The 19,685-nt window shown below is 26.8% G+C and overlaps 1 protein-coding gene across 1 annotated transcript in view; it reads right to left on the bottom strand.

Moving 5' to 3' along the window:
• Positions 1-10,616: 10,616 nt before the first annotated feature.
• LOC100161147 (sex peptide receptor-like) overlaps positions 10,617-19,685 on the bottom strand; it is a 15,535-nt gene continuing 6,466 nt past the window's right edge. The window contains exon 2 of the mRNA XM_001949185.5: positions 10,617-12,463. Within this exon, the coding sequence (XP_001949220.2) occupies positions 11,608-12,463 (856 nt within the window). The 3' untranslated portion in view covers positions 10,617-11,607. The remainder of the gene's footprint in view (positions 12,464-19,685) is intronic.

Here is a 19,685-nt window from a genome sequence, read left to right as displayed (position 1 = left end):
CAAAAAAATTTGCTGTTATCGGTAACCGATTGAATTGATGCAAACTACAGTCTGTAGTTATAATCTAAAATGTAACTTATGTAATTAATGATTACGTAAACTAACTTAAGGTGTTCCGTCGGCTGTTTTTTCTTCACTGGTCTATGTGTGCCATGTAAATTAATTAATCACTTACTATATATTATTATACCTACTTATTATATAAAATATAATTGTCACACACGAGTGAATTACCTATGTAAAATCTAAGAAGGTGACTGTTTTTTCTTTTCTTTAATTAACCTATACACAATGTATTTTTTTAATTTGATGTATATTTCTTGAAGGTACGTATAACGTATCCACTAATATTTTGAATTTTATTACATTATTAATCATAATATATTTTCCTTAATAGTCATAATTCGCACTACTGAAAGACACAACTTAAAAAACACAACTTTTGGTAATCAGCTATTAAAAAATACATTAAAAATCAAATTTGTATTACATTTTTATGCTGTTTTGATAGAAATATGTTAAATTACATAAGTTTTTAAATATCGGTAGATGTTATAGATAGATGAATTATTATTAATGTTATTAAGAGGACGTCACACCCGCATATGTTGTATCTATCTTTCACGTAAGGCATAGGAAAAACGCGTTACGCAGTCTGGGTAGAGCTTCCTCAATTTTAGTGTTAGAATAAAAACACTTATCACAAAATTAAAAGATCACAATATTTTGGAGGGGAAGACTGTGAGTTTTTTTAAAAAAATTTAAGTTTTGAAAAGTTAAAGTATTTGAATATTATGTTGAAATTTTTGCTATTTCTAAACGATATAATGAACGTTATATTGGGTATAATGGAAAAAAACGCAATAACTTGCTTTCATAAATATTGTCACAATTCAATTTTATTATAGGATTTTTTACTCTAGAACCAAAATTTAGCGATTTATACTCAGACTGCGTAAACGCGTTTTGTCTATATTGTAACACATTATGGTGTGAAGTTCTCTTAACAAATACTTAATAACATTTTGACTTATGTCACTGTTCGTGGCTGAAATAATCATTTTTGTATATATTGCCTATGTTATATATTATATATATCGTATATATCATGGCTGCACAACTCAAAACTGAGTAAATACAATAATACTTATGTCAATTAAAATAATAAATTGTATTAATAATATTATTTATAATAAACCCATTGTAACTCGTATTTATAGTTTATACTACAGTTCTTAATGGTTATAATATTATTTATTATGCTTAGAAAATGGACGTATTATAATATTATGCCTTTAATAAAATGACGATCATCAAACAGCAGGAATTCGACAATATTATTATTATGATAATAATAGAATATTTGACTGCTGGCCTGGTGCAATTTATATAATTTTATATTATTCACAACCATAAAGATATGTACTCTATAAAAACTTAGTTTGTGTCGTTTTGCCAAAGATGAAACTTACATCCGGACAAAAAATTTTAAGTTGTGACATTAAATTCACGTGTAGAAGTGATAAAAACATTAAAAACGTTCCACGAGAATAATGACAAATCAAAGGTCTTATGTCAGTTCTAGTGAAGTTATCAGATTTTATTAAGTTGACTAAAGGATAGAGCAGATAAATAAGTATTAAAATCAATCAAATCCCGATAGTCGGAAAATTTTAGGTTGTGCATTATTCTTTCACTATTCTTTCCTACTAATTAATAATATAAAATCACTAATAATAAATAATTTAAAATTTTGAGTTTTCTGTGAAAAGTATATTATATTTATGTTTTAGAACATGTACTTTAATTGTATACAATATACTTATGTACATGTATGTTATATAATGTTGTATGTTGTATGTATTATGTATATACATAACTTTCTAGCTGATGGCTGTCGTCAACCCATACAAATCGTATTAGGGTTTTGGCCAAAGTGGGTTAGTATTGTACTTTCGTAGACTAACTAAGGAAAGTACAAACTGAAAACGAAATACGATGCATTCAGACGCATTCTTATGAAAGTCAAGGAATGTCTCTTCAAATAACCGAATTACAAGGGTGATGATAATGGATGGATTCTCGGACTGTTAAAATTGAGTTACTAACTAGGTATCCATTAGTTTCAAACATCGTTTCATGAAGAAATTGTCATATAAATTTAAATAATTTGTGATCGGTATAAATATTTTGTCAACGCAATTAACAAAAATTACAATATATTTATCAAAACAATTTAAAAACAGATGTTTGTTGTATAAACTTATCATATTAAGTATTATAATAAGATTACTAACTTTAGACAAAATAAAATTAATTCATGCATTATTTCCTAGCTATAGTTTCTGAAAATGTAGGCAATATTTCAGTGAAATCAGAATTAGTTCTGAAGTAATAAATAATTCCACGAAATACGAGCAAATAAAAATTATTTTAATTTTATATTTAATCTATAAAAGTGCCAAAATTAATATCGAAGCACTATTGTTTTTTCTCTAATCTTTTTAATCACGACGTATAATAAAATATGTAGGTATGACTATTTGGGTTTTATTTATTTACTTTGAAATAATAATAGCATTAAAAGGTTTTCTTAAATCCCTTGCTGATGGTGAAGGTGAGGTCGAAACACTAACAGGTGGTAAATATTTTGAAATGTTCACAACCCATTATTTCCAGGAATTAATGGTTTTTTTTTCATTTACACGCACAGTGAAAAATATGAGACAACGATGATAACAGATGTTGTAACTCACTTCACCTGATGTATATTTTATTATAATAATATAATATACATGTTTGATTTAGTTAAATCTAGTACCTACATCGTAATATTAATTAATTTGTATTTATTGTATGCATGTATATTTTTATTTAAAACTAATTAATAAATAGTAAGAAAACGCTGCATATCAATTTATTGATTGTAAACTGAAGTTAGTAGTTTTTTTTTTTTTTATTTAAAACATATATTTACAATCTATTTACAATAATCAGTAAGTATGATGACAAAGTTTATATAACATTATAAAATATTTGAATAGGAAGACCCTCAGTAGTGTCACCTGACCAGAGATTAAAACTATAACTGAAAGTTATATTTTTAAGATACATGAATACGTCATAAACTTATAATTATATGAATACAGTTTTTTTTAGAAATATGTTATTTATAATTTTTGAACACGGCGTTTATTATAGGCAAAATATTAGCTTTAGTGTGCAGATGACGCGTTATACATATCTCGTTGTCTCCCCTAATAAAAAAATGTTATAAAGTTACCTATTCTAAGATAATATTTTATATTTACTGGTTATACTAACAAATAAATTGGTACAATTTTTCATTTAATATTTTCATCTTTGTACATTTCAAATTATAAATATAATACCTATTCATGCACTATTCCACAAACATTGGGAGATATATTATATATTATGTTTATGGTTGTAAATATTAAATTGTTATTGAAATAATTATATACAGGACATTGTCACAGTTGAATATTTAACTACACATCTCCTTCTTCAATTATTATTATTTAATTTAAGAGTTTTTATAATAAATATGATTTTCTCTTTAATAACGTATTTTTAGAGCTGTTCCCAGATGTTATGCATCTTTTCTAAGTCTGATTGTGGTTTTACTGTTTTCACCTTAGAAGGTTCTTACAATAATTGTATTAATCAATTTTGAGTTGAATTAATTAGATACAACTTGATAATGTGGATTACACTTGTCCCATTTATGTTTATAGACTACAATTTACTATCCAAGTCAGAAGTCCACATTTAATACAGTTTGGAATTATGTTATATGAATTCGTTTCCCTTTAGAAAACGGTATTCGAATAAATAATTAGTCTGACAGTTTGCTTCAGTCTCCAATATTTTGGATGGTTTCAGTCGAAAATGTTCTTAATAATAAGGAAAAACTAACAAAATACTCTGAATAACGAAAATATTTACTCAACACTTGGAGTTTTTGACATTATTATTGACAAAATCGATTTTGTTTCTTAGTTTTAATTAAGAAAGGAATAACTTTGGGGACTTGAATTTTCATCAAATATTTATAATACCATTGTCTATGAAAAATATATTTAAAAAAAAAATTGTTGTTTTTTTTTGATTAATTTATAGACTTGAAATGTTAGAATTTTTTTCAATTTATGTTTATAAAGTTTGTTTCTATATGTCAAAAAGCATGATATATATATGTTTCTTATAATTTGTTTTTAAAACTTATTGTTTTAAATATCTGAAATTCATAGTAAACATTTTTCTCTTAGTTGTTTGAAGTTAAAGTTGTACAATTAGATATAATATGAAGTTAGACATTTAAACGTAAAATGATTATAGTTATTTAGTTGTAATTCAAAACATAATGGTTATAGAGACTTGAAACTTTTTGTCATTACATATATTATTATATTATATACACAATACAGTTGTAAAAATATTTAGACTAAATTTAAGCTATGCACGCCTTTCTATCTAAACATATAATCGGGAGTGGACTAACTGACTGATCAACGTATAGCCTAAACTATGATAGTTAGAGACTTTAAATTTTGATGGTACCTTCGCATCACCATCTACCATATATGTACACTAAGCGAAAGGATTATCCGATATTTACATTTTAAAAAAGTGCTCACACAAGGATTTTGAGATTCACGATGGTATAATTTAAAACTGTTTTTGTTTAGAAAATAAGGTTCCCATCGGTTAGGTACAGAATATAATAGTTATAGTAGAAAATAGTACAAATTGGTAATTTTGTTTTATATAAATTATTGCCATTGGTTACATAAAATAAAATGCAAATTATATTATAGGTAAATATATAAAAATGGTTGTTGCAGGTCTGTGGTCTGTCTGTAATTAATGGACTCAAAAACTACTGGACCGTTTTCAATAAAAGTTATATACTTATATAAATAGATTCCTTGAGACTTGGAGGGTGTTTATATTTTATTCTTCATTCCCTGTAAGTAGCTAAAGGGTATAACGAAAAGAAAATATAAGTTTTGTTTTTAAATGGTTGCCGTTGGTTACAACATAATATTATACTACTATTATAATTAGTAGAAATATTTCATATACATTTTTTTACAAATATATTTATTAAAAAAATAAATCTTCAGCCTAACCGGGTGGAACAGCTAGTTGACTTATAAGTTAATAACAATAATATAATATATGATATGATATGATATGATATTTTTGGAAAGAATTAGTCCAATTTCTAAAATTACAAATACCATATTATGATAAATTAATAAATTAAAAGGAAATTGATTACCAATATTAACATAAATAAATGATAAAATATTATTAGAAATAGAGGATGTCACATTGTCTCTACTCAGAATTGTTTGTTGTAAAAAATGTATCATGGCACTTTAAAGTTGTAAATAAGTTAATTAATGTGTTTTTTTTTTTGTTGATTGTTTCAACATACGAGTACTACATTTTTTTACAAGGTTTTTTTATAATTTCATATTACGTTAAAAAGGTTTTTTTTTTTTACATGAATTTATCAAGAAAATAACTGTTTATTAATAAAATAATCACCTTGTTCAATGTTTATGTATTTTGTTTATATATTTAATGGTTCCCATTGTTAATATAAAATATTGCGTAACTTTGATTGATCTATAGTGAACTGTAAATATTTGTTTAAAACCACTACGAGTACAACCATTTTCTAAATAATTTCATTTATATTGGAAGAAATAAAATTCCAAACTATGACATGACCCAGATTAATTTTAGTGCAATTTCGTCGTCTTAATCCAAACCTAAATGTTAAGGTTAAATAGTGATCATATAGCGAATATCGTCGTAGAACTACTACAATATAAAAGATTTATTTCGTATGCTAATATTGTAATGTACGGCATTAATCAGGAAACATATATTTTTGCATGACATTGGTCAACCATGTATGAGTAAGTATGAGTAATGTTTTTTTCTTCTGAATGACTGTATAATTAGTCATACATGATACACCTACATTTCAGAATTATCATCCTTTCAGTCAAATACATTTTTACTAAATGTGGATTCACATATGTTACAACGAAAACAGTTTTACATTTCAACGTTTCATAACATATATGTAAATCAACAGCAGCTGTAAGACAAACACTTTCATGAATAACAAAAGTCTAGATAATTTTCTCAAAATAATATAAACTAAGTTTCAGTGATTCTTATTCAATTCAAAAAGAGTCAAAAGTATAATTTCTTTGGCGCTTTTCCTAAATTTAAAAAAACAAAACTCCATTATATAATTGAAAATAATAAACCATTTATTTACTAACATGTTTATGAACGGAAATAAATATAATCATTTTGAATTATAAACAATACTAGTTTTTAAATCAGATGCGATCGGAACTTTTTATCAGGAACAAATCTAAGGTTAAATTTAAATCGAAAAACGCGCAACGGTATGAATTAGTCTAGGTGTAAATTATTGAATTTTATATAAGATTTTTATTTTTTGTAGGAGGGGGATAGGTTGGATTGGAACACGTGTGTATAATATAACTGTATATGTGTGATAAGGATTTGTGACACCGGCAGGTGCTTGCACTGAGAACACGTTTCTTGACTGAATGCTGCCACGGTGCCATACCAAGCCACATAACAACTGTCTTATGCTCATGCAAAGAGTAATTTTTGCCTCTAATCAAAGAAATTATATGTTTAATGCTTTAATATTAATATATTACCATTGGTTATGCATACTAGTATTCATAATCAATAGCCAATGCTATTATATAATTATATAGAAATACTTATCGACAAATATCGTTAATTAATCCCTATTCTAAGCTGAACTCACATGTACTATAATACTCTATTATCATATGCTTAAATAAGATTGACCCAAATCTTCCACTCTGCTAAATAAACATTGAAGTTTAAAATTCTGTCCTATAATTTTTTTTATAGATCTAAAAAAACATTTTTGATTAGGTAAATGGGATAGCATATTATATTGTTATTTTGGCTGGAGCCCACGTGGAAGAGTTTGCTGGTAATTTATGATGGGAATATTGATTTAAAAATTATATTCACATCATTAAGTTATTTTAAAGACAATCTGTATGTAGTGTTATAAGAAACGTTGGATGTCACCATCAAAACATTTATTTAATTATAAATTGACACTAATCGATAACATAATGAAAATGTGTCAAATAGAATATTAATTTTACACGAGTTTACTAGGTGTCAAAAATGAATATTATGGACTCGAATGTCTAAGGGAATCCTAAAATTAATATAATGGCTAGGTACCTACATAGTACATAAATTATATCGATGCTGTTGACTATTAATTTTAGAAATAAAAATACTTTTTCGTAGTTATATCTACCTGTATATCATATTATGAAATAATGCTTATAATTATATTTATTATTATTTACTAATACAGTGAATAATAGGTAATTACTGTACAATGCCTATAATAATTCTGTTTTATTTAAAATTTAAATATTTTGAATACTTATTCCTAACTACCTATACATAATATTATATTGATATTCTAATTACAGTAATCAATAAATTATTAAGGTCACATATCAAATCAGAAATATGTTCACGTCATTAGGCATTTCTTGAATGTCAAAAAAATGTATAAATTGGGATTTTTCCGATTTGTGACGAAAAGTATAACAAACTATAAAACGAACGAATATTGAATATGTTTTGATAACACTCCAAGCACAATATCTTGGTTTATCATATTTATTTTACAATATTATGTGAAGTGTAAACTGTCATCGGGTCGATTCCTTGTGCATGATCCTAGTCACTAGTAAGTAATGGCATGAGAAGTATTTTGTATAGAACTCCTATATTATGGCTGTTGTAAAGTGGTATTTCTAAAGCACCGTCGCACCGGCACACACTCGAGTGCTTAACGTTTGTTCTAACTTCACTTTTAAGTGTCATTGTTGTGTATAAAAAGAAAAATCGGGAAATGTCTACCAAATGAAAATAATAACCAGTTAAAAATAAAATAAAAATAAATAGGATACGATGAAAATTTATAATTTATAAATTATAATCAGAACGGAAATATTTCCAGACCTTTAAAACTATATAGATATGATAATTAATTATAGAAATCAACTTTTAACAATATCTATCAAAATAATGATACCCATGTGATTTACATGGCTTATACATACATAATTTACGTAAAATTTTTAAATAATTCAATTTTGAATTTTTTTACGAGTTGCTGATTAGATTTTGTTTTTGTATATTATCGTGTCGTAATTACCTACATTAAGTATTTTATTAAATATATTTAAACATGGCTTGAAATCGAAATCGAAATTATTCGATTTTAATTTCACCTTTTCTTATTGATAATAGTTTTTATTTTATTTCAATAAATAATTTATAACAATATATTGATTTTATAATTTTATATTTTTGCACAGTATCGATTTAACTGTATCTGATTTGTAATTAGGTATAGATTTTTTTTTTACTATCATTTTTATTATAAAATTATTTTTTTATGTTTAAAAATCACTTTTAAAATTTTTTTGATTTTACTTTTGATTTTTGAGCTTGCTACGTAAAGAGACTCGTCATTAGGGCATTCCATACGCTTTGTCTCGCGAGGCTGTGAAATAGGCATAAAAAAACAAAATATTAGTATTACTACTTATTACTTACCTTCTGAAAAACGATAAACAATAATATAGCCTCAATGGCCAATTGCTCAATTTTAAGCTTAAGTTGATTTTTATAAAAAAAAAGGGTAAGACGATAATTATTTATTAATCATCAAATTTAATATTATTTAATTTAAAAATAAATTTTGAATATTACTTTTGATTTCTTAAAAAATATATAACAATAATTTTTATCGATATTTCAAATTAATATTGAAATTAATAACAAACCCTGCATTTAAATAGCTCTTTTTATTTTCATCAGATAAAAGAGAAAGCTAGCTATCAACTTTTATAATAAAACGTTTGAAGAACAATTTTTTTTTGATATTCGTGTTATTAAAAAAAGGTAATACTGCTTTCAAATCTGAACACACTAGATATAATTAATAATACCTAAAAAAAATGATTCACCGACAGGATGGCTTCATTGAAGGAGATGTTAATCGACATTACTTAAATGTTCAAATTTTAGTTATATTTAAGTTTTTTCATTTGAAGGTGAAAAGATGTCTAGGCCATTTATGATTAAACTGAAGAGTTGGATTATCTGAGGAATAAATCTTCTACTGAAGATAACTTTTTAAACAAAGTTAGTCCAAACTAAAGCACATAATTTTTTTATTGGACAATTCACAAAATATAATGCATAATTATAATTTATAATACAGCAAATGTTGTATATTATTTATACAAACAAAAAATTAGAAAAACGATTAGTTAACTACGATCTACGAAAACACTGAAATGTCATGATCAAAAATTCTTTCAAAAGCTATAAATAAATACAACATGTTTTATTAATCAATAAAAATTCGTGCTAATAATATTTTAATTACAAAAACACTTATCAAACGCAAACAAATAAAAATATAACATATCTTCCTATAGACTAAATTATAGTTTATAACCCTATCTACCTATTTTATATTTTAACTAACAATTTACAGTATGTTCTAATTTTATTCATTTTAATATAACAATATTTTCATCATAAAGATTAATATAAATGTCAAAATGTTTTTAATGTTTAAGTTTATGTACAAGTACAATTATTTAACTATATAGTTAATATATAACATTAGGTACTTAATTCATTATAGTTTTAACAATAAACACATACATCCAATATTTTAATAGAATTTGAGTATACAAATCAACATGCCAAATTATTAGTAAAATTAGTACATTTTTTTTTTCATTAATAAACAGTTGGATTTTGTAAATTTTATATAGTTTTTTAAATTAACATAAAAATGTATTAATTTTATTCATCATTACATTTTGGTATTATTAAATATAAAATCCAACACAATCGCATAGGGTTAGTCATTTTTATGATTCTCATTACAGAGTGAACCCTTCGCTAATTTGACTTTTGCTAAATTCTTACGTTTAAGTATAACATTTTCATAGACCTTACTGTAGTAGTACAATTATTGTAAGCCATTATACCAGTGCAATCTTCGAATGCGTAATAGTTTGGTTATCTTCGATTTTCGAGTTGTACAAATTAAAATAATGATATTTTAAACTTGTTGACAACTATAGCAGAATATGTTGAAAAATTCACTTTACTTTAAAAAGTTGTTGTTTAAATCTATTTCATTAGATATCGCAATAGAATTATTGTTCGTATAATAGGTACCTCATGGAAACTAAGGAACCACAAACATTTAGAGGTCAGCACTTTTTGTCCGGCTTACACTGCTGAAGTTAATACATGACTAAGACTAAACCGGAAATAAATGATTTTTTTTTACACAACTATTTTACTCAATTTGAATACAATATGTAGGTAATGATATAACTTATTAATTATGAACATATGAAATCATCGAAATATTTTGTTGAATACAGAATAATACAATGTATACCGAAAATCTAAGCCGGATGTTTTGCTAGGTGATCAAATCAAAGGCAGACGTTATTATATTATTATTTTTTTTTTTTGATAATCTAATGAAAATAATGCTGATCCATATATTAGTTGTATCCTGTGGACTAGAATTGCCTATTTATGTAGATAAATATGGACCATACTTGTTGCGCCACTAAATTATTATTTAAACACTGTTCGAAAGCGAATAATACTTGAATAAGTGTAAAGGAATTTAAACGAAATTCGGTACGAATACGAAGCTTGGGGCCAACGGGATAGTGAAATAGGCTCCAAACATGGACAGTGAAATTGTTTAGTGCTAGAAACAGCGTGTAGATTAAAAACAATAACCCTGTGTGGTCGCTTGGTAATTATTATTAACATTTATGTATTTGAATTCTGAGTCTTAAAGACGGCTAAAACGTAACGAGATAATGTTTATAAATAGGGTGATCCACTGAGCAAGATCACTCTCTCTTTTACTTTAATAATGTATTTATTCAAGTTCTGATTTTTGCAATTTTCGTGATTACTTAAAGGTCATATTTTCAAATACTTAGTTTTTTTTAAACTATTTTCGGCACAATTTTAGTGTTTAGATACATTGAAAATCCCAAAAGCTAAAAATCATCTGTTAAATAGTTTACAGTAAAAAGGGTGGTTCTCATTTGAAAAGCAAAAGTTAGCATCGTCACAGGAACTTCTCATAAAATATTATAAGAAACCTGAGTAATTCAGCATAAAAATAACTAAAAAGTACCTGAAAATGTCAGAAATCTGCAGGTTTTGAACAAATTAAACAATTTACATTATTAATGTGAAAATGGGGAGTGAGCATCCTTGGTGAATCACCGCCTATATACGTTATAATAGTATCATTGTTGTTACCGCCGTCGGAGTTGGCAGTCGATGGGAGGTGGGTGTTGTGAGGTGGGTGGCGCGTATACACTATGACAACGACGACGGGTTAACGGGAGGCGACGTCGCAACAACAGCGTCGAAGCCGTCGCCTTAGACTTGCGTGACTTGGGTGGTGGTTGGGTTACCGTGTGACAGAGCCTGTGACTCGGCCTTGGAGATCCAGGACGGCAGGAAAAGCAGGCTGAACGTGTTACGGAACTGCCGACTCATCACGCAGTACAGTATAAAATTGATGGCTGAGTTGACCAGCGCCAGCATGTCCATAACCTCGCCCATGTTCTGGTAGCAGTCCTGGAAGAACCGCTTGCCGAGCAGCAGCGTGAGCAGGCCTAGTATGCCCTGCGGGAACTCGGTGATCAGGAACAATAAGAGCACGGCCAGCAACATCCGGGTGGTCCGGTCCGTTTGCCGCTCCTTGTCGGCCGACTTGCGGCCACTGCCCGTCAGCTTGGCACGGCGACGTTTGGCCTCCAGCAGCGCGCATATCAGTCGCAGACTGAGAACGGTGAGTGCCACGCACGGTATGATCTTGATGACGACGCTGTACACCCAGAAATTGATGTCAGCCAGATACGTGGACGTGGCCAGGTCACTGACGTTGACGTAGTATAGAGTGACGTTGCGCAGAGGCCCGCCGCTGTCCTTACCAACTCCACCGACTTCACCACCGCCTCCACTGGTGCCTATGCTAAAGCCTCCTCCGCCAGTACCGTGACCGGTGTGGACATCGGTGCCGTTATTGGCCCGCCGCAACGCTGACTGCAGCGCCGACGCTGGACGGTTACCGTTCGCGTCCAACGTCTCCACTCGAGAGAACAGGTTGAACGATAGGTAGCTGGGTATGCAGATGATCGGGCACACCAGGTAGCCCAAAGCGATCGCCGACAGAGTGGTCTCCATCCGGCACCATATCCGGTTGATCTGAGGATGAACCACGGCAACGTACCTGTGGAAATCCGGATAAAACAGCATAGTTAATGACTAGGGCGAATGTAAGAGGTCCCGTGAAAAAAGTATATGAGCTGTGTTCCAAAAGATCTGGGGTGTTACCCATTTCCAGCACAGCCCCTTCTCTGTCTAAATTAAAAAGCTCCGATTCCCGTTGATATGTGAGTGGAATTTTTTTTATTTATTTAGCAGATGTTATTTGGTCTAACACTAAATAGCAAATAAAATAATAAATAAATAAATTAAATAAAATTTTCAAAAATTATTTTGGTTTATACAATATTTATTATAGTATTCAAGTTATATTTTTATCATGACCTTTAAAAAATATTGAATATAATGGATGTTTGATATTTTAACTATATTATATTAATTTACCTAATACCTATAGGCTATATTACTAGTTTAATTATATTAGTACTTGACATATAGAAATATTGAAATATAATCGATATAAGTAGGTATATAACGGATACTTGTGTGATATTACAGATATAATATAATGGTTAGAACATTAGATTTTCAAGAAGTATTTGGCGTCATTTCATAAATATACACTTTGGTGGAGCCAGGTATACTATCTTTTAGTTTTAATATGTAGTAGGGGTACGCTTAAATCAGAGAACTGATTTTTTGGCAGAAAAAAAACATGTCTATGATCAGTAATGCAATTTGTGTATTTTAATCGGTAATTCATAAAAAATTATTAATTAAATACATAATAAATAAAAATGTGTTTGTCGAATGTAAAATTATGATGTAACAAAATAGCAAATAAGTATATACGTTGAATTCAATCAAAAGTCAATATGATCAATAATATAATATAAGTAATAAAACTAATACCTAAATAAATAATATAAATATAATCATAAGTTAATAAAAAAATGTGACTGTCAAATGTAACAAAAAAGCAAATATAGGTACGTTAAATCACTTTAATCTAATCAAAAATCAATATAGCCAATAATATAATAAAATAACTTAGTAAATAATACTAATATAATCATAAATCCATTAAAAATTAAGTTTATACTTTTTGATAAACTTTATACAATTTCTAACCTTGTTATTTTATTTTATAATCTGATTACACTTTACCTACCTAATCAAGTATTTTCCATCAGCTTGATAAATCCAAAACAATTTGATACTAAATATTATATACTTACATTATATATATATATATATATATACATTAAACAATGCATCGATAGTAGAGTATAGTTATTGACCCGAGTTGTTATTGATCGTGATGACGATAAATTACATTTTGCTTATTATTGCTTGTTAATTAGGAATCGAGAAAACAATCCACCCATGTTTATTTGAACTTAGTAAATTACATAATGTATCTCGCAACATAAAATCAGAGCCCAGGACCCTCGTATAAATACACAACGGAGAACCCCTGAAAACGAAAAAACCATTGTACTACCCGACCAATATAGTGGGACGCAATTCGTGTATATCATTTTTACGGGACGCAACTAAGGTGTTTCTACGCGAGACCTGTAATGGGTAAAAAAATTCATATTATAGTAGTTCCTACTTAGACGGTTGAAAAAATAATATAATATGCAAGTTTCTATACACAGATGTTAGGATAGGTATTGTTGATACAATTTATTCATACAATTATCTTAAAAAATTTAAAATTCATATTTTATTCTTAACAATGTAAAAAGTTATTATACTTATAAATGTTTCATTTTAAAATTCAACAATTACAGAAAGTTATGATTGTTTAATAGGTACTTTTTCATCATGTAGGAATTAACAATCTCATTGTTATGTTCATGTGGGAACTTGCTTACTTAAACATCTCATTTATAGGAATAAGCGTATGCAATTTTTACCTGTTACTCTCGTGTAGGACCTTACTATTCCCCAACGACAAGACGTTTAATAATGACGATAACGGATTCATCCACAATTCTGACCATCTGTGTTTCTTTATCCGAACGTTATTGTCCATTCACAATATTGTATAGAATTACGTATCACATATTAAATTATTATTCTGTGGTTTACGGTAAAAGTTTAATTTTTTTCGAACAGAATTTTTTTTAATCGAAAGCTATGATTGGAATTCATTTTTTTACGAAATTCTTTTAAGAGACCCGAAGTTAAGTAAGGTACCGATTTATGGCAGTTTCCTTTGAAAAATAATAATATATATTTTTCAAATAGTGTGTTTACGAAACTTGTATGAAAACATAATTTGATCGATTTGGACACCGTGAATGTTAGGGTACTAATGCATTATATTGTAGGTATAGTATTTTAAATTAATCTAAGCTACATACATGTATTAGACATAGCTGGAAAATGCAATCTTATTATAATTAATTATTAAAGGTAACAAATTAACAGAATATTTTAATAGAATCATTTATTTAAAATTTTTTAATTTAGTCATTTAGAAGATATTTAATAAATATTATTTTCTCCAATCGTTTATTTAGGTTATAAATGTTGTACATGCATAATAGTAAGTTATCACACAACTTTGACATATTTAAGTTTTAGGCATATTAACTGATATTCTTAGATACTTATAAAATGCTTTAAGACTTTACTAATGGGCAGTTTTCATTGCAGTACTTGAAAATTATGTACAAAGTCAACCATACATTATTCAAACTATAATACAGAAATACTTGGAAAAATATTTCCATAGTTGTTTGAATTATGACGAATTTTCAACATTTTATAAGGAATTTAGATATAACTATATAAATACTATGACGTATAGTGAGGAATGTATTGATATTATCCAATGTGTTATTTTTTATTATTTAATATTTATTCTGCGAACACTTTTCTTGAGTAGAAGAAGTAGAAAACTTTCAAGTGATGATACCTATAAATATTAAATTGGGAATTGAGTCTATTTGGTATCTACTTTGAAGAGGTAATTTTTCGATTAATTTTTCTAAGTGTAAAGAAAAAATAATAAATATCATCGTAAAATTTAGACGAAAATTGACCGATCTACGATGATTTTTACTGAGCTCCAAATCATTTTTCAAATGCAATGAATTATTACTTAGTTTTAAAATCTCTAATAGTGAAATACAACACTATCCTGTACAAAAAAGAGCAAATCGAATTCTGTGATTCTATAGGTATAATTTATTAATATAGGTATTTATTATATTACTTGATAGGTGATCATAAATATATCCTTATTTTAGTAAAATATTTAATCAGTTAATCAGTTTATAAGGTTTTTTTTTTAATATTAATTTTACTAGGTCTTCTAAATGTTGTGTAACAAAAAAAGCTGGGATCGTGACGTTCATAATTTTTGTTACACACAATTTTAATTTTTAACCCCGTATGTATGTATAACTAATATATTTAATGCGTGCTTCATAAATAATAAGACTAAAATTGTATTTTTAAAAAAAAAAACTTTTGCTTAAAATTTAATTACAATGATCATATAAATCAAAATACATTTTATATAATTTGTTACCTAAGAAATTAAATTATTATTAAAACGATATTTTTTACTAAAAATGAAAGATCTAACAAAAAAAGGTAAAAAATAACATTCATCTACTAAATGGAGTTTGGTACTTTTTTTCATTACGTACGTTTTTCCTCATTATTACTACAATTAAAATTAATTATTATAAAAGTTGTATCTCAATTAAAACAAAAATTGTTATTACCTATGTTTTAATAACTATTTGTATTCCACGTCCAATGGTTAATTCATTTTGTAATTTTAACATATTTTTTAAAATAAAGTATTTTACCAGCGGTGATATTGGCAATAATTGATTTTAATTAACAGCAGATTAAAATTTGATTATTACTAACTTTATAATTTATATTTTACTGTAATATAGTCAATAAGTTATCAATCGATCATTTACAAATAAAAATACTTAACGTTGTTTCTAATGAGAAAAACTTTTCATGCGATTTTACTTAAATTGTCATTATTTTATTTTGTGAATTAAATTATTTATAATAGAAAAAATTAAAGAGGAATGAGTTAGATTTTAAATATACATGATTAAGATTTAAGAATAGAATATACTTGAATACTTCCAGATCCAAATAATTTTTAGTATAAAATATGAAAACAAATTATAAACTATAACAAAGAAAAATCGAATTAAAACTACCCATAGAAAAGAGAAAACAACTAATTAATTGCAGAAAAGAATGTTTAAAACAAAACGTGTGTTATGAAGTGTAAACGATCGGACTATATATGTACATGTACCTACTGTTCATTTTTATAGTCCATGCCTAGTTAATTTTCAATATTAATATTAAGAACTTAATATATAATTGTTCAATTGATAATTGAACACCTCCACAATTGCGAAATAATAAATGATACGATAATCTAGGATAGAGAAATTTCAGGAACTACCATACATTTATCTACATGTTATTTTAATAATGTCTCGATGCTATGAGAATATGCTATGATAATAGGATACAATTTTCTAATTGCTTATAAATTCGGAATCTTAAATTTGTCCAAGTATACTAATCATCAATGTTGCTCAGAAGACATTTCAATATTTCAAATTAAATTACAACTGATGTGCGGTACGTTGTATTTGAATGCCCGTATACGGTTTTTGTGCAATTAAAAATGTATACAATTTCAAAATCAATTTTTATTAATTTATGCCACGACTCATAAATTCAATATGTATAAGTGTATGTACTTTATAAACTATAAGTTCATCTTTTCAAAAAGGGCTCGGAACGTCATAAAAACTTTAACAGTAATTACACAAGATAAAGTGTTGTAATAATATTATGGTAAAGTAATTATATCTTGTACATGCCATTATTCAATAAATACATCCCATAGATTATTTTTTAATTTGTAAGGAATACACATTAAATCGGAAGTAGGTTATTCCACTCTTAAAAAAATATTTTATTTATAACCTAATCTATTTATTTTTTATTTTTTGTGGATGAAATAAAACGTCGTCTTTTCATTTTCGTATCTTTTATATGTTCTAAAGATGTAACGTCTGTCACATATTTGCAAGAAATCTAAAAGCTTTCACATTTTATGCACGCGACTTGTATTAAATGTTGTTTTCTTTTCTTTGTCGGGGTTATGTGTTATAAACTCGTGTATGTGCGCTTATAGAAATATATTGCCGACTGAATGTTCGGAAGGTACCTATATGAAATACAAATATAGGTTCAATATACGTCATGTATTTTGAATTATCATGATTTAATAAATTGGCCCACATTATATAAAGTGTGAATTTTTTAATTCACATTAAGATTGTTTACACTTTATGTACTAAAATTCTCGAATTTGTGTGTTAAAAACATTAAGTAGGTAGTTGGATAGGCGTAGCTAACCTACATAATGTACATTTGAAGAAGATAAAGATATTACTAAAATATTACGGATTTATTGTACATAATTCATTAGATTATTTTAATAAAACAATTGTTATTTATAGGGTCATCGAAATATGTAATACTTTTTATCAAATTAACATGTTACAAAATACGTGTATAAAGTATATATTTTTTAGATTCTGAACGAAGTGATGAATGTATTGATTTTACAATGATGTGTGTTTTTTTTTTTTTTTGTTTGTTTTTTTTTTTTTTTTTTGTGTCTGACGACAACTTTTGGAGCAGTAAAAATGCTTCGATTTTCAAAAGTTGTACCTTTTCTGAAAGGAAAGTGAATCTAGTTGGTACTTTGGGGGGTCAAAAGTGAAAATTTCCCAATACTTTTCAAAAGCGGCAGGAAAAACCTTAAAAAAATAACGGAAAAACGCGAATTTTTACGCAAAACCAATTTTTGACAAAAACGAAAACTTAATTTTACTGTAACTCAAAAAATAATTATTGTAAGCACTTGAAATTTGCAACAGATGTTTATATTAGCGTTGTCTATACAGGGTTAAATTTTCAAAGTGTTTCGACTTTTTTTGAGCTATTTATAGACAAATGAAATTTTCAATTTTTCTAAGTATTTTTTTTTAAAATAACGATAAAAAATTTTTGGTTGGATAGAAAACTTTGAAAATTTAATACAAGGTTTCTTATAAGTTGTTCTCACAGTGATAAAAAAAAATCCAAAATCGTTAGTCACAATTTTTTTTTATAAGTGCTTAAAGTTTAAATTTATACGAAATATGTCAAAATTGCGAAAATTTGCAAGTAATTTTGTGGTTGAAAAATCGTAAAATTTTTTTCTTTTATAACTAAGCTTTTAAAATTTGGTACAAGGTTCTCCATAAGTTTTTCTTTAAATATCTGTAAAAAAAACTCAACCGGACTAAGACAAAAAATTTTTAGGAGTGTTTGAAATTTAAATTTTTACAAAACCGCATTAAATAACGGTTTAGCCTCAAACGATTTTTGATATTTGTTATTATTCAAAAAGTATGAGTCGTAGACACTTGAAAATTTTACCAGTTGTTTAAATTGACATTTTCTTTATATAGTTTTATTTTCAAAATATTTCACTAATTTTTAGTCTATTTATAGGCAATTGAAATAATCGATTTTTTTTGATTTTTTTTTTATAAATGTTGATAAAAAAAAATTAGCTGGGACAAAATACTTGAAAATTTAATAGAAGGGTCCACATATGTTGTTCTAACTCCCATTCAAAAATTATAAAAATACATAGGCACAATTTTTTTTTATAAGCATTTAAAGTTCAAATTTTGACTAAATACGTAAAAATTACGGCAATGTTCAAATAATCTTAAACAGAAATTCATAAAAGTTTTTCTTTTTAATTCTAAGATTTGGAAATTTAATACAAGGCTCCTAACATATTTTTACAATAGCAGTTGCAAAATAAAAGGAATACATTGTCACAATTTTTATTTATAAGCATTTAAAGGTCAAATTTTGACAACATATTATGTAAAAATCACGAAAATTCGTAAATTATTTTATGCTAGAAATTCATAAAAAATTTTCCTTTTATATCTAAGATTTCAAAATTTAATACAAGGCTCATAATATATTTGTACAATAGCAATTGAAAAATAAAAGAAATATATAGTCACGATTGTTTTTTATAAGCATTGAAAGTTCAAATTTTGACTAAATACGTAAAAATTACGGCAATGTTCAAATTATCTTAGACAGAAATTCATAAAAGTTTTTCTGTTTAGTTCTAAGATTTGGAAATTTAATACAAGGCTCCTAACATATTTTTACAATAGCAGTTGCAAAATAAA

Source organism: Acyrthosiphon pisum, chromosome A3 (assembly GCF_005508785.2).
Source record: "Acyrthosiphon pisum isolate AL4f chromosome A3, pea_aphid_22Mar2018_4r6ur, whole genome shotgun sequence".
Classification (NCBI taxonomy): domain Eukaryota; kingdom Metazoa; phylum Arthropoda; class Insecta; order Hemiptera; family Aphididae; genus Acyrthosiphon; species Acyrthosiphon pisum.
Note: the sequence above shows the minus strand (reverse complement) of the source record. Positions and strands in the feature narration are given on the sequence as shown.